The following is a 16,738-nucleotide window of genomic DNA, read 5'->3' on the forward strand; positions in this document are numbered from 1 at the left end:
GCGTTTCTCTGAGAAGAAAACAAAATTACTAGACTCCATCATATCTCCTGCAGAATCTCAAGAGATACGGGAAATGTCAGGCTGTGTGGTACCTGCTGGCTTGTGAAAACTATTGTCATCTCAAACAAAGATGACCTCAGCCTTGGGATGGAGAAGACAACAGAGCCACTGATTGGTAGATGCCTGAATCCATCAAATGTGGAAATCTTTTATGTTAAACTGTCTACTTACATTTTTACATTCAGAATTTCTCCTTATTTATTTATTTTTTCCTTCTTTGGGATTTTAAAATGCCTGCCTGGGGAAATTTTAGAAAATATTTGTAATCTCCATAAGGACAATGCAATATTTGTGCTACGATTTCCTTTTTGAGCATTTTAATCACTTAGTATTTATCCTATTTACCCTGGCACAAAGGCTTCAAAAACAGGATATTTTCTTTAAGTCCCATTTTAACTGTAATGTGGCAAATTGCAATTGCAAGCAAGCTTTCAGAATTTTTTATATGTAATTCTTGGAATTTCCACAGCTTATGCTCTGAGCCAACAAAAATATACAGAGATAGAAAGTAGGGAATTTTTGAATCTAGTTGGCTTACTTCACAACATTACTTTTTTTGCAGATATATTTGTTTAACAGGGCAGTGAATTTTAAGTGTGATTTAGAAATGGGAAGTTGTTTTTTATAAATTCAGAGGAAAAAATGTTAAAAATAGTTTGCATCGATGATACCATAGCAAAGGAAAAGGTGATGCTTAAGCACAAAGCCTTCCTGGACAACCACGAGTACAGGAAGACTCAAAAAGTTCTGCAGTTGAGCTGAGTTGAGACTGTTTTGAAAGTAGGCAATGTGCTAGAATGGAAAGAACGCTCAACATAGAATCAGAAGCTTAACTTCTCGTCCTAGTTTTCCTATTACCCAGCTGTGAGCCTTCGAGCAGGTCAATTAACCTCTCTGACCCTCAGGTTCCTCATCCTTTTAACGGCAATTTAAAAAAAATACTCACCCGACATATTTCCCAGGATTGTTAAAAGACTTACACAAGATAAAATATCTTAAATAATTTTTAAAATCATGAAGCACATTGCCAGTGTGGTTATCTTTATAACATCTTTCTACAATTCGGTTAATCTTTGAACACCCAATGTTTAAATGGGATATAATGGCAAGAAGATTAACTGGACATTTTTCTTTGTCGGGACATGGTGTTTATATCACAACTATTTATTTAGAGCCTAATAAGTCTGTATTACTAGCTCTTTGGAACAGGCTCTGCTACAGGGTGTAAGACGAGCTTACTGAGTTCCTGTTATTTCTGTTAAGACCACCCTCCCCTCTTCTTCTCTTCTTCCAAAGCTCAGTGAACTCCAGGAAAGAACACGCCTCCACTACTGCTCTTACCACTGCAAATTGCCTATGGATTTGCCTATAAAGCCATACCCAGAAGTTGGTGATCTGGTCTCAGACTACCCTCTAATAGATGATCAGGACTAATCCCATCTTTCTTTACATCCGTCTCAATAAGCCCAAACTTCTGGACTCAGTGTAAGTAACCTCTGTACATTCCTTATTCTAAGCCAAGTCTGGATCTCCCAAGACTTTCATTGTGCCCTCTAGAATCATCTGCAAAATCCTTGATATTGTCTATCTTCATTAAGTCTTTATCTTTTTATTCTAATAGAAGCCTGGGTTGGTAAATAACACTATACCTGAACCTTGTCAGATGGTGACCCTACATGTGCTATAGACCCTGGAAGTTAGATTAGGAATCCTTTCTCATGACCATTTCCAAAACATTTCCCTGCTCCACTACTGTCCAAATCTCATCTCCATTAGCCTCCTGGTACCTTCTGGTGACCCTACATCATTCTTTAATGACTCTTTATTTCACACCATCCATTTTCTTTATCGTAGGCTACTAACAACACCCTGCCCCTTTCTTTTAACAGACTGAGGAGTGGGAGGTTCTGAAAGAGACTCATCTTCTTGTTCAACCGTTTTGTACTGAAATTTGTTTGTTTCCCTCTCCTTTCCAACTTACCCTTCCTCTGCTAGTTCATTTGCTCCTCGTGTTTCTTTGTTCAGTTTCACTATAATGTAAACTCCATGAAAACTTGGGTATTATTAGCTTTGTCATCACTGCATTTCTGAGCACCTAGCAGTGGTTGGCACACAGGAGGTACTCAATACATACTCCTTTCATCACCAACCTTAACATGGGGGAAATAGACACATCCATGTCCAGATTCTCAGATACAAACACTGGAACATACAAAGTAAACTCAAGAAGCTAGAGCCTACAGCCAACAACAGAAAGTCTGTCTAAAGCCTAAATAAGCAAATAGCAATGATCTAAAGACACAAAATAAGATTTCCACGAAGCTTCTACAAAGAACACGTGCTTTGTTAGAAGAACTGTATTAGTTATTTTGGAGTCATAATACCTGAATTCACAGATATTTGGCCAATTTGTCTATAGTTCTTCAGTTATCATTATTAGCCCAGAAATCATACTGATGAAAGGGAAGGACTTTAGTGACCATATTCAAGTGTCAGATTAGAATGAGATCTTATGAGCATCTGGGCTTTCTAAGTGACAGCATTAATACTTGAAGGGAAGGTGCCTCTCTCCCACAAGCACTGAGGTGACTTGGCATAGTGGACCAAATAGAGAACAAGGAATGACAAGTTGGGGTTAAGTTACAATTCTTGCTACTATCTGCGTGAGCTTGCTCAAGTAACCAAATTTCTCTGAGCCTCTGTTTCCTGATCAACACTGTGAAGATAAAAAAACCCATATTACCTCTCTCATAGGGTTGCTGTGAAGCTCACAGACCATAATCCTGAGGCACTTTGGACAACTCTTTACATCAAGGGTGTCCAACATTTTGGTTTCCCTGGGCCACATTGGATGAAGAAGAATTGTCTTGAGCCACACATAAAATACACTAATAATAGCTCATAAGCTTAAAAAAATTACCAAAACATGTCATAATGTTTTAAGAAAGTTTACAAATTTGTGTTGAGCCACATTCGAAGCTGTTCTGGGCTGCAGGTTGGACAAGCTTGCTTTAGATAAAGAGTTACACAAATGTTAGGCTGGGCACAGTGGCTCATGCCTGTAATCCCAGCACTTTGAGATGCTGATGTGGGAGGATCTCTTGGGGTGGCAGTTTGAGACCAGTCTGGGCAACATGGTAAGACTCTATCTTTACATGCATACACAAAAATTAGCTGGGCATGGTGGCCTGTGCCCGTAGTCCTACAGCTTCTTGGGAGGCTGAGGTGGGAGGATTGCTTAGGTTCAGGAGATCAAGGCTGCAGTGAGCCATGGTTGTGCAACTACATTCCAGCCTCCGTGACAGAGCAAGACCTTGTCTCAAAACAAAAAGCAAGCAAGCAGAAAACAGAGAGTTTTACAAATGTGAAATGTTATTAGTAACTGAAAGAAAGGTCCTGAATTATTGCCTCTAGAACATGTTTATTTATTTCATATAACTTCATAGGCACTGGGGGCAGACAGAGCATCAGATCAGGTAATATGTAAAAATGAGTAAGACTTCTCAACTTAAAGAGGTTAAATATATCAAAAATATAAAGCCCCAGCTGGACACAGTAAGCAATAAAACAAATACAAGGTAAAATTCTTTTTAAGAAGGTCAGAGGCAGATTTGCAAAGAGGGAAGGTCATCCCAAACAGAAGAACTGGAATATACAAAGGCACCTCTGTTCACCTGAAATGCCAAATTTAAACACATGGGATAGTAAAAGCATAAATAATCAAATTCTGAATTCTATTAAATAAATTTAGAAAAGAGAAGGGAGTAATAATTTTCATATTGGTAGTCTTCTTCCAATTATTATTTTATGTCATCATTTGGTGCTATATTAAAATTCAATAAATCACTCATATCTTGTGCATATGTTTTATTAAATAGAAGTTTTTACTCTTAATAAGAAATAACTTTTTTTTCCAAAATTCCAATAGGTCACAATAAATTCATGATTAAGCAAGATTCTTACCAGATAAGGATCTTTCCTGTAGTGTACTTTCCAGAAAATCTCACACTTCTATCAGCTTACTCAAATATATTTTATTTCCTGATTGCAGATAAATAAATGGTGCCTATTCTAATAGAATAGGCACCATTTATTTATCTGCAATCAGGAAATAAAGTGACACTTTATTTATCTGTAATCAGGAAATAAAGTGACACTTCTGAGTCACAGAAGTTCAACCCTTCTGAGTTGAACTATGTGAAAGTTCTTTACTAATACCACACAGATCTTTTCCATTCTGATATAGGAATTGTGTTCATGTCTTCATCTGTATATTTCAGTGCTAGAAAGGTGTCAGTATAGTAGTTTCTCAATAAACATTCTATGAATTGAGCGGAATTAGGAAATTGTGACAGATGCTGTTAATTGCCTGCCTACTCATCATCCACTCTTCCTTTTTTCTTATAAAGAGACTCCTAATTTATTTGGAGGCCACCATGTATTCAGCTAAAATATTTAATCTCCTACTTTTTCAATGAGATTTGAGTGGAAATCACTGCCTGTGACTTCTTAGAAAGTTATTTAAAGGGAGACAAACTCCACTAGCTTTGACTTCTTGCCCTTCACTTTTTCCTTGCTTTCCTGACTGAAATGCAGATGTGATGTTTGACAATGAAGCCATCTTAGAATCATGAGGGTTCGTTACATGTAAAGGATGATACGACTGGATCTGAAATCAATCTTGGTCCTCAATGTTTCTCTCTGGTAACTGATTCAGCCTTGAACTGTGTACCCTTAGACCTCTAGTTAATTAAGCCACTGTGAATGGTTTCTGTTACAAATGGAGTCATAGACATAGGTCCCTTGACTCTATCTAGTTTAGCGATTCTCAAGTGGGGAAGTAGTTGACATTATATAATCTACTGAGATGGTTTTTCACTTTTTCTACCCCATTCTATAACACCCTACAGAAAAACAATTACTCCTCCTCTCATCTGGGTAAGAATTGTTGCCATATTCTGGCAAGAATAAAATTTCTAAATAAAAAAAATCAAAGAAAGAATTGCTGCCATAATGAGCCACAGTTGCTGCTAAGAAAGTCACTTTCCTCAGATGTGTTAGGCCACCCAAGAAAAAGGGTTAACAATCATCTCTGCTTCGGGGAGGCTCATACTAAATCGACTAATTGGAAGTCCTGAAAGTGCTGGAGTTGCTTTGAATTCAGTAGTTATTAAATAGGTGGAAAAAAGTATGCCTGAAGCATCTTAGTGTCTGACTGCAGCAGCATCAGAAGATAATTATGACTTGGATGTGGACAGTGAAGGGATTGGTGAAGTCAGACTAGAAAAAATGGGTCACACTGACCCTGATAACAGAATCTTAGCATTGGAGACCACCTTAACAGCCTTCCAGTTCTATGTCTCATACAAGGCAAAACTTGACTTCTACTATATTGTCCACCGATATTATCCAACCATTATTTGAATACTTCCAGTGATTAATAGCTAGTGAATTCAGAAGGTGATCTATTGCATTATTGAAAAGATTTAACTGGAAAGTACTTTTTACAATCAACTTAATATGGTTATGTCTTATTAGTATATACCATTTACATAGTACTTTACTATATTTATTTAAAGAGATTTCACATGATCTGTGTTGATTGATAGTCATAAAACGTTGTGATTGACTTGAAATAATACTAACACCTTATCTGAGTATTTGTAAGCTTGCTCTATATATAGTTGTGCAAGATTTCATAATTCCTAGGGTAGAGTAGCTGGGCTTGAACACAAGACTGTTGGACTCTGAGTAAAGCTCTCCTTTAAATTGTTATATATTCATTCAGTTGGGATTTACTGAGTCCTTAGTATCTACTGATTTCTGTGTTAAAAGTGCTGAAGCGCTAATGGTGAATAAGACATAGACATTCATGGTTCTTCTAGAGCTAATAATCTGGTAACTGCCTACCTATGAGTCGTACTTTTAGCTTTTGGTATAGCACAGAGCAACAAGTAAATTCCTTCCTCTGTGCATTAGTCATTCATTTATCACATTGCTTCATAGGTGGCTCTTCTCCAGACATAATATGTCTTATTCATTCAACAGCTTCTAATAGGAGCTATTACTTTTCTCTGGACACCTTCTATTTTGTCAGTATCTTTCTTAAGGAGTGGCACTCTGAATTAGACAACACCCAGGCTCCCAGTATGGTCTGGTGGGTGTTTAGTGCTCAGAGACTATGGCCTCAGAAGACTTGAAGGCTGAATTACTAGGAGTGCAACCTGGGCTCATCACAGATATTTTGATATCTCATGACAATGTTCACTTTATGGTTCATAAAACCACAAGGACTTCTTTCTATGAATTGTGACCAAATCAGATCTCTCCCATACTGTACTCAAGCATTTGAAACATTTAAATGTTGAACTTTAATGCATTCCTATTAAATTTTACTTCATCATTTGGAAGGATTATTATATACCTTGAGATCTTCTTTATCTTGTTTCTGTCATTTCTAAGGTTAACTGTCTTTCCCAGTTTTGCATTATTAATAAGATAGATATTTATGTCCTGTATTAGTTTGTTTTCACACTGCTGAAAAAGACATACTGGAAACTGGGAAGAAAAAGAGGTTTAATGGTCTTATAGTTCCACCTGGCTAGGGAAGCCTCACAATCATGGTGGAAGGCAAGAAGGGCAAGTAACATCTTACATGGATGGTGGCAAGCAGAGAGAGAGAGCTGGTGCAGGAGAACTCCTCTTTTTAAAACCATGAGATCCTGTAAGACTTATTCACTATCATGAGAACAGCACAGGAAAGACTTACCCCCATGATTCAATTACTTCCCGAAGGGCCCCTCCCATAACACGTGGGAATTCAAAATGATATTTGGGTGGGGACATAGCCAAACCATATCATGTGCTCTATGCAACCAATAAAAATGTTAAACTGAACAAATTCAAAGACAAAACTCAGTAATACTTTATTCAGACAGGTTAGTCTCAGTCTGTTAACCTTACACTTGCAACTCTGATCACTTATTCATTCCACAAATTTTAATAAATGTCTTATTTTAGGCTAGATGTTGAGATGAAAAACTGAAACCCTATGAGGTAGTGAAGTAGGAAATATAGCCATATTAACAGGTAAATGCAGGATTATAAATGCTCCATCAATATGCACTTGTTGTAGTGAGGCCACAGAAGAGGGTGCAATCTGCTCTGGAGCAGGTAGAACCTCAGATGGTATCCAACTCAAAGACATAGTAAGGGACTTGATGAAATATTTGCCAAAAGCACTATGAGTTCAATCAATAGATTAGGCATTTCTCCAATTTTGCAAGCTTAGAATCATATCCAGACCCAGAACTGAAGTAATTTATCGTAGCTTGGTCATAATGATCCCAAGGATCTTACTGGCCATTTGTCTTTGAGTCTTTTTTTTTTTTTTTTTGAGACGGAATTTCGCTCTTGTTACCCAGGCTGGAGTGCAATGGCATGATCTCGGCTCACCGCAACCTCCACCTCCTGAGTTCAGGCAATTCTCCTGCCTCAGCCTCCTGAGTAGTTGGGACTACAGGCACGCGCCACCATGCCCAGCTAATTTTTTGTATTTTTAGTAGAGACGGGGTTTCACCATGTTGATCAGGATGGTCTCTATCTCTTGACCTTGTGATCCACCGGCCTCAGCCTCCCAAACTGCTGGGATTACAGGCGTGAGCCACCGCGCCCGGCCCCTGTCTTTGAGTCTTAAATGAACATATTCAAACTCCATAATACCCTTTTGATCTATTCTGAAGTTAAGCAGTTAACTTACATGAGGATGACACAAACATTGTAAAGGGCCTTTGGGTTACTTGTTTACAAGCTAATATTTCCTGAATCAATTTTTCTGATCCCTAGATATTTGGTCAATGAAATCACACTTACGTATGCCCACAGCCCTAGAATAGTGTCTCCCAGTTATTTTTCCCTCCTTGTGTTTTAGTGGTAGCCACATCAGTATCCAAGAGGACCAGAAGCCTCTCCAGCCAGGTAGAGACAGTTATAGATTCCATACCTCAGCTATGGGCCTTTGTTACACAGTATAAATATTATATAGTACAAGCTTATTGTATACATCTCAGTGAGTCTCTGAGCTTTAGAATTTTCTTGTAAAATTGAACACTTTTTTGTGCCATATTTACATATTATTACTAGTATTTAGAATTTTCTTTTCCAAATGTACAATATTTATTATTGCATTTTTTTGTATCCACTAAGTGGAAAATCATGCATTCGATATTGTAGAAGTAAATACAGCAATGAACAAGAACTGATTCTGGCTATGAGAGGAACTGATGATCCAATGGGGGAGGCAGACCTGCACGTGTTTAATATGAGGAAGTGGCTATTCTGGTTTCTTTCTGATAGGCAAGCATTTTGCAGGGTCTTGGGCTATTTGTGTGCAAAGCTAAGCCAGTTAGTTAACTGAGATTTTTTTAAAAGGTGTTTCACTGGGAGGAAAAGGAACATAAAGTTGGTTATTGTCCCCTTCCCTATAATAAAAACATATTATTTTTAATGTTTTACCTGGGTTTGTGGTTAAATCTCACACCCCAAGAGATTTGCCACTTCAGATGGATTCCATACGTTTGCATTTAAATCTGCAAAAGAATTCCAGTTATCCAGCAATGTAACCAAAGTATTGGTAACTTTTCTGAAACCAAAGAGAAAAATTATTTCCCTTGTTTTAGCAGCAGTGTCAGTTCCTTTACTTTCCACTCAAGAAAATAGTTTCAAAAAGTTGATGACTGGTGCCAAAGGAACTGTTTTTATGAATATAAACAAAACTAAAAAGTTATGCTATCTCCTTTTTTAAAATTGACTCATCTAAGGAAATAACTTTTTCCTTTTTGTTGTAAGAGAAAAAATTTAATCTATTTTAGAATTGCAAATATATTTCCTTGACGGAGAAAACCAGTTCACATGACATTGTGGTTATTTACCCAGTTCAAAAACCAGAGTATAATTTACCACTCTTTCTCCTTTTTTTCTCTTTCCACTCCCGCTCCCCATCTCACATTGGATTTGGAAAGCTTCATTCTGCAATCAGCATTGCCCTTTACCTTTCCAGTAAACACAGCCTTTTGGAGTCGAAGATTAGGAAAAGCTTATATTTTGTAGTCTTGGAAGTGTCTTCTTTTTCCAGGACAGAGAGAGGAGCTTCAGCATTGAGAGCAACTGAAGGGGTTAATACTGGAACTTGGCTGGGAGTCCGGTCAACTTTTTTCCCTGGCTCTGCCCTGGGTTTCCCCTTGAAGGGATTTCCCTCTGCCTGCCTCTGCAACAAGACCCTTTATAAAGCGCAGACTTTCTATTTCACTCCACATCGGGCCTCGCTGGCTTTAGGAGCTGAACATCCTTCCCCGGGCACTTACAAGTGTGGCACAAATAGGGGTTTTGGAACCACTGCTTTCTCATCACAACAACTTAAAATGCCTGGGAAGATGATCGTGATCTTTGGAGCCTCAAATATACTTTGGATAATGTTTGCAGTTTGTAAGTTCTTATCCTTGATCTGTTTCAAATGTTAGCATTCCATTTTAGCCCTGGTTTTGGCTTCAGCCAGTTTTGCGATAGTAGTGAAGTAAAGGCACTAGGATTTTAAACAGTAGGAAAAGTTGATTTAGCCTAACTTTTAATATGCAATTGAGTTTTGCTATGTACCATTGTATTGTCATAGTTAGAGCCGACAATTGATGTTTTTTGATACCTTTTTTTCCAAAGGCAAGTGAGTAATCTGGATCCTGTCACTAGCAGGTCTGCCTCCTTAGTTTTCTGTACTTGATATTGAGGTCAAACTTAGCAAATAATGAAACAGCTTTGATAAATGGGCATCGAGGTTGGAACTGAGAATTCTCTTTAGTGAAGATGATTCCAAAAACTTTACTGGCAGTGACTTCGGTGCTCTTTGGCTATCTTGCAGTTAGTTTGAAGCAGCTTAGGAAAGAGATCAGTCTGATCATATTTTGAACATTATAAAGAGAAGGAATAGAATACTAGACAAACTAGTGGTAAGTTTGCTTCTCTCTTTTTTGCTTTTGCAGCTCAAGCTTTTAAAATCAAGACCACCCCTGCATCTAAATCTCTTGCTCAGATTGGTGACTCTGTCTCACTGACTTGCAGCACCACAGGCTGTGACTCTCCATCTTTCTCTTGGAGAACCCAGATAGATAGTCCATTGAACGGGAAGGTGAGGAATGAGGGGACCACATCTACGCTGACCATGAATCCTGTTAGTTTCGGGAATGAACACTCTTACCTGTGCACAGCAATTTGCGGATCTAGCAAACTGGAAAAAGGAATCCAGGTGGAGATCTACTGTGAGTGCTTTAGAAAATCTTTGGTTTCCTCTTAATTTTACTTTAAAATATCTTTTTTTAAATGACATTTTAAAAAAAGTTTTAAAATACATATTCACATATTCTTGGCTAGAGAAAATATAATAACAGGAAAATTAGGGATAGCTAAGGCTAGCATAAGAGAGAGCAGAAATCCAAATGTTGGCTTCTATTTCCACCTCCGTCATAAACACAGTGACCATGTATAAGACTCAACCTCTCTGTGCTCTAATTTCTTTAGCTGTAAAATGATAATCTCCAAGGTTCTTTTTGTTTTATCAAAAAATATTTCCATTTGATTATATCCTTAAATGCTTACTTGCTTATGTGTCTGATTGATTTATGAATTCTATCCTTCAGGGATTTTTGTATTCATTTACTGTTATGCAATTTGATGCTTAAAATTAGTTTAAACAGTAAGTGAAAGATCTATAATTAATAACAAGTATTAGTATAAAAGTTTTCTCCTTAGAGATAATTGTTACTATCTGCAAAGGTTTCACTCATTTGACTTTGGTGTTGATACATTTATGATTTTGTTTTGGTGCCATGAAGCCTTGGTCCTCAGCCTCAAAGATACTTATGTAATGAATTAGATTTGCCTCATGAACGTGAGTGGGTGCCCTAGTTTACCAGCCTGCCAAAATGTATCTCACTCCATTTTCAATTTAGCAAATAAAGTTAGCAAGAGGGGTAAAAAACTAACCAGACATAAATCATTTGCCTTTTGTTACTGATGGCCTCTCTTTCTAAAAAACAACCCATTTGTGGCCATGTCTTTATGAAGACCTAATTTGATTATATTACTTTGGTTCTGTTCTATTGTACCAGAGCCCAACTTTCCCCGGTAAGCTTAATTGATTTTCAGCAAGCCCCATGTCTTGCTCAAGCTTCCCAAGAAACTGTGCTTGGCTGGCTGCTTTCAATTATGCTGGTTGTACATGCATAGTTTACGTCTGTGCAGCCTCCTGAGCTCCTTGAAAGGTCCCCTTATGTAAATACAGGGAAAAGTAGCAAGTTCTTATGTTACCTGACATCAAACTGTGTGGATTAGAGGAACATTTCTTATAGAATATAAGAGATGGAAATTATTGGTGGAAAAATTAAAAATACCATGTTTTTTCACATAGCAAAGAATTTCCAGCTCCTTTGTCTTTTGCCCATTAGTACCAAATAGTTGAAGATTTAAGAAAGAGAAATGATGCTTCTGGCTTTAATTATGTTGCCTGAGGTTTTTCTCCAAGAGCGTCTGTTTCTCATTACGTATAACAGTTCTGTCTTTATTCCAAATTTGATTGTAATAGTGGTTAGAGTTGAGACCTTTGTATTCTTTTTGCTACAGAAGAATTCTGAGTCCACCAATATGTCACTTTCATGACAATACGTAATGAAAAGGTAACTCTTGCAAAGGAGGCAATGGTCGTGTAAAATAGTGTATTTCCTTGTACTAGAAGCTCCAATGGAATACTGGTTGGGACACTGAGTTAGGCATTTCAGGGGGAAAATCTGTGTTCCAGAACATAAAGATTGCACAAATGTGCCTCTCTGGTGGATGAATTCCTGTCAGAGGCACCATTTTCAGAAGCTAATTACTTTAAGTTGGTCTTTTCATTTCTTAGCATATCTTGACAATAACAATTCTTTGCAATGACATTTCAAGGCTTACAGTCATTATCTGTAAAATGGAAATATATCTGCCCTGACTATAAGAGAATGTGATGTAGCATAGTGTAAAACTGTAGTAGTAAAACCAAATAATAGAAATCTTGAGTTTAAATCCCAGCTTTACCATTTACCAGGTGAGTGACCTTAGACAAGTTATGTCAATGTATTAAGTTCAAGTCTTCTTTTCTGTGAAATGTGATCTCTATCTTTTAGAGTTATTGTGAGGATAAAATAAAATCATTCGTGTTAAATGTGTAGTACAGTGACAGTCACAAGTAAGGTTAAATATAACCATTAATTTCTTGCTTCTTTTACTATAATAACATGAAACCCTTAATATATATAGCATCAGAATAGAATAATCTTCTAAAAAATGTTTGCTTCCAATTCTTGTGCCTTGAATCTACCCCAAATCACAAAAGGGTATTTAAGCAATTCTGCCTTGTTAAGACTGTCTTAACAAAAACACTAGACTTGATTTGTATTGTGTTAAAGTAGTAAGAGACCTTATATCACATGAAAAGAAAAAGCCCATCCATGTATTTGTTTGGCCTTTGCAGCTTTTCCTAAGGATCCAGAGATTTATTTGAGTGGCCCTCTGGAGGCTGGGAAGCCAATCACAGTCAAGTGTTTGGTCCCTGATGTATACCCATTTGACAGGCTGGAGATGGACTTACTGAAAGGAGATCATCTCATGAAGAGTCAGGAATTTCTGGAGGATCTAGACAGGAAGTCCCTGGAAACAAAGAGTTTGGAAGTAACCTTTACTCCTGTCATTGAGGATATTGGAAAAGTTCTTGTTTGCCGAGCTAAATTACACATTGATGAAATGGATTCTGTGCTCACAGAAAGGAAGGCTATAAAAGAATTGCAAGTCTACAGTAAGTACCTGTGTGATATGTTCTAGTCTTTGTGGGAATCCAACCTTGGTTGTGTATAGCAATAAACTCAGCAGCAACGTCAAAAAGAAACCTGTATATAGTTTCTATTCCATTTGTATTCATTGAGAACATAATGTTTGCCAATAGTATAATTCAATGAAAAGAACAATGAATTTGGACTGAGAAGGCTTGAACTTAATTTCTGGCTCTATTAATTGTATGAGCTTGGGTTACTTAATTTCTCTACTCCCAGTGCATAAAAGGGGAATAGTAATGCCACCTAGTTGGATAGAAACACTATCCAATGATTAAACAAATGATAAAACATTTTAATATTGTTTTGTAAACTCTTATAGTATGCCTTGAAATATTAGTTGCACAGGTATAGAAATGTGACAAGGTGAGCACTTATTCTCTGTGTGTTTGTATGTGTGTGTGTGCCCATGTGTGTATGCATATGGGTATATATACACATGTGCATTGGGCAGGGAAAAAGTGATGGGGTTGATTGCCTCCTATCTCCCGACACTGCCAGGGGATTTGCCGCAGTCTTGTAGTTCCAGAGTTGTATAGGAGTGGCCTCACTGTGCTCTGTTTAAACTAAAATGCTATGTTCTGCACTGGGCACCACATTTAAAAGGAGTATTGCCAACTATAGCATGTTTAACTGAAAGAGAATGAGCTGGAAAGGGTTTTAACAATATTTTGAGAAGAATAGTCAAGATAGAGGATATTTTTCCTAAAAGAATACAAAACCTGGAAAAGAGAGCTCTAGTTAAGCATTTGAAACACAGTTATATGAAAAAGCGATTTACTTTATTCTGTAACAACAGAGGACTGAAGTATGGCCAATATGTTTAAATTAGTTATAAAGAGGAAGATTTCAGCTCAATAGGGAGAAATGTGCTAATACATAGAGCTGTCCAAAAATCAAATTGTCTCTTGGAAAGTAGTGGGTTGATTCTCTCAGTAAATGTTGGAGCTGACTTGAATGGGCACTTGGCAAGAATGCTGAAATGGGACTCCTACCCTTAGGTGGGAGGTTAAGCCACATGATTCTTCTTAATTTCTGAATACCTATAACCATCTGAAAAACATGAAACACACAAAAAAAGTAACTTGATCAGTTTGGTCGCAAACTAGAGTATTTTGAATGATTCAGCAGTTCTTTATACTAATTTGGCAAAGTAATGTCATCAAATTGGTAGAAGCACATAAATACTGTCTCAGAGAAATACATTACCTCTGTTGCACTGGGATGCTGCTTAGCAATTGCTAATATTATTCCTTGCCTTTCCAGTATCACCCAAGAATACAGTTATTTCTGTGAATCCATCCACAAGGCTGCAAGAAGGTGGCTCTGTGACCATGACATGTTCCAGTGAGGGTCTACCACCTCCAGAGATTTTCTGGAGCAAGAAATTAGATAATGGGAATCTACAGCACCTTTCAGGGAATGCAACTCTCACCTTAATTGCTATGAGGAGGGAAGATTCTGGAATTTATGTGTGTGAAGGAGTTAATCTGATTGGGAAAGTCAGAAAAGAGGTGGAATTAATTGTTCAAGGTGAGTAGAATGTGAAAAAAAGAATGATAAAAGTGTTGTCACTGGGATTTGGGCAATAGTCACACAGCTTCGATGCTGAAATTGCTGCCCTTAGTTTCACTGATGACCTACCTGATTGCCGTGTCCTTTAGCACAAACATATGTTTTATACTACTTGTAATTCATGGAAGTCTTTCCTCTCAGGGTTTCCATGACTCTGCTTTTCTTTATTTTATTTTATTTTTTATTGTCCTTTAGGTTCTGGGGTACATGTGCAGATCATGCAGGGTTGTTGCATAGGTACACACATGGCGATGTGGTTTGCTGCCTCCATCCCCCCGTCACCTATATTTGGCATTTCTCCCCATGTTATCCCTCCCAACCTCCCCACCCCCCACTGTTCCTCCCCTAGCCACCCCCAACAGACCCCGGTGTGTGATGTTCCCCTTCCTGTGTCCATGTGTTCTCCTTGTTCAACAACCACCTATGAGTGAGAACAAGCAGTGTTTGATTTTCTGTTCTTGTGTCAGTTTGCTGAGAACGATGGTTTCCAGATTCATCCATGTCTCTACAAAGAACATGAACTCATTGTTTTTTGTGGCTGCATAGTATTCCATGGTGTATATGTGCCACATTTTCCCTGTCCAGTCTATCATCGATGGACATTTGGATTGGTTCCAGGTCTTTGCTGTTGTAAAAAATGCTGCAATGAACATATGTGTGCATGTGTCTTTATAATAGAATGATTTATAATCCTTTGGGTATATACCCTGTAATGGGATTTCTGGGTCAAATGGAATTTCTATTTCTAGATCCCTGAGGAATTGCCACACTGTGTTCCACAATGGTTGAACTAATTTACACACCCACCAACAGTGTAAAAGTGTTGCTATTTCTCCACATTCTCTCCAGCATCTGTTGTCAACAGACTCTGCTTTTATGATTCTTTTCCATCTCATATCACCTTTTCACTGCTTCATTCCCTCACTTTGTCTCTCTCTCCTGCCCCTTGGATATTGGTATTTTCAAGTTAACACCGCTGGGTCCTCTTCTCATGCTAGACTTCCAAGAATTGGCCTACAATATGTTGATTACTCCCAAATTCATGTTCCCATTCTGTGCTGTTAAATCCTGTCAGTTCTGCCTCGAAATGCTCCCTGGAATATGACCTCTTCTTGACCCTTCTTGCCATCACCTTAGTGTATCATCTCTCATTTGGGCTCTTGCAAGATATTCTTACATAACAGTATTGATTGAACACCAGATATGTTTCGGCATTTTGCATATGCTGTCTGCAATCTTCAAGAAATAACTAAAAAGTAAGTATTTTGTATTCATTTTACAGATGAGAGAGTGGAATCTCCCAGAGATTAATAATGACACCACCTATTGGTTGAACACCTAATATTTCCCAGGAATTCTACCTTCTACTTTATATATTTTATCACATTAATCTTTACCAAAACACTATTAAAAATCCAGGCTCAGCATAGCTCATACTTTTCCTGGGGCTAAACAGCTCTTTAGTTGCATTTACCATGATTTTAATACAGGTTCATTTTAATGAAAACCGCTTCACCTTTTCAATTTTATAGCTAATTATCTTTATTATTTCTTTTTTAAAATATTATTTTTAATTGCTAAATCATGATTGTGTACATTTATAGATTACAGTGTGATGTTGGATATAGGTATCCAATGGAGAATGATTGATAAGTCAAGTCAACATATCCATTGCCTCACTTATGTTTTTTGTGGCGATACATTTGAAATTCACTTTCTTAGTTATTTTTAAATGTACAATATATTATCATTAATTATAGTCATCATGATGTGCAATAGATTCCAACAACTTACTCTTCTGTCCAACTGAAACTTTGTACCCTTTGGCCAACATCTCCTCATTCCCTACCTCTCCTCCCCCAAGCCTCTGGTAACCACCATTCTACTCTCTATTTCTATGACTTTAGAAGTAGATCCCACACATAGGTGAGATCATGAGGTACTGGTCTCTCTGTGCCTGGCTTGTTAGACTTAGCATGATGTCCTCTGGGTTCATCCCTGTTGTTGCAGATGACAGAATTTCTTCTTTTGTTTTTTAAGGCTGAATAGTAGTATTTCACGTATTTTATGGATGATTGTCTTTAAATAGTCTCCCTGCTAACATTCTGTCCCCAATATAATCAGTCTTAACGCACCGCTCCCAGAGTTTATTACCTTAAACAAAAAGGTGCTCATTTTCTATAATTTCAATCACATTT

At 37.6% G+C, this 16,738-nt stretch overlaps 1 protein-coding gene across 2 annotated transcripts in view; it reads left to right on the top strand.

Moving 5' to 3' along the window:
- The first annotated feature begins 9,116 nt into the window (after window positions 1–9,116).
- The window catches only part of VCAM1 (vascular cell adhesion molecule 1), a 21,024-nt gene continuing 13,402 nt past the window's right edge, over window positions 9,117–16,738 (top strand). The window contains exons 1-4 of one of the 2 annotated variants that reach the window (XM_017547611.2): window positions 9,117–9,543; window positions 10,092–10,367; window positions 12,611–12,931; window positions 14,232–14,498. In XM_017547611.2, coding sequence (XP_017403100.1) covers window positions 9,480–9,543; window positions 10,092–10,367; window positions 12,611–12,931; window positions 14,232–14,498 — 928 coding nt within the window. In that variant the 5' untranslated portion in view covers window positions 9,117–9,479. The remainder of the gene's footprint in view (window positions 9,544–10,091; window positions 10,368–12,610; window positions 12,932–14,231; window positions 14,499–16,738) is intronic. The other variant, XM_037745402.1, reaches the window with a different exon arrangement.

Source organism: Cebus imitator, unplaced genomic scaffold (genome assembly GCF_001604975.1).
Source record: "Cebus imitator isolate Cc_AM_T3 unplaced genomic scaffold, Cebus_imitator-1.0 Scaffold199, whole genome shotgun sequence".
Taxonomy (NCBI): Eukaryota; Metazoa; Chordata; class Mammalia; order Primates; family Cebidae; genus Cebus; species Cebus imitator.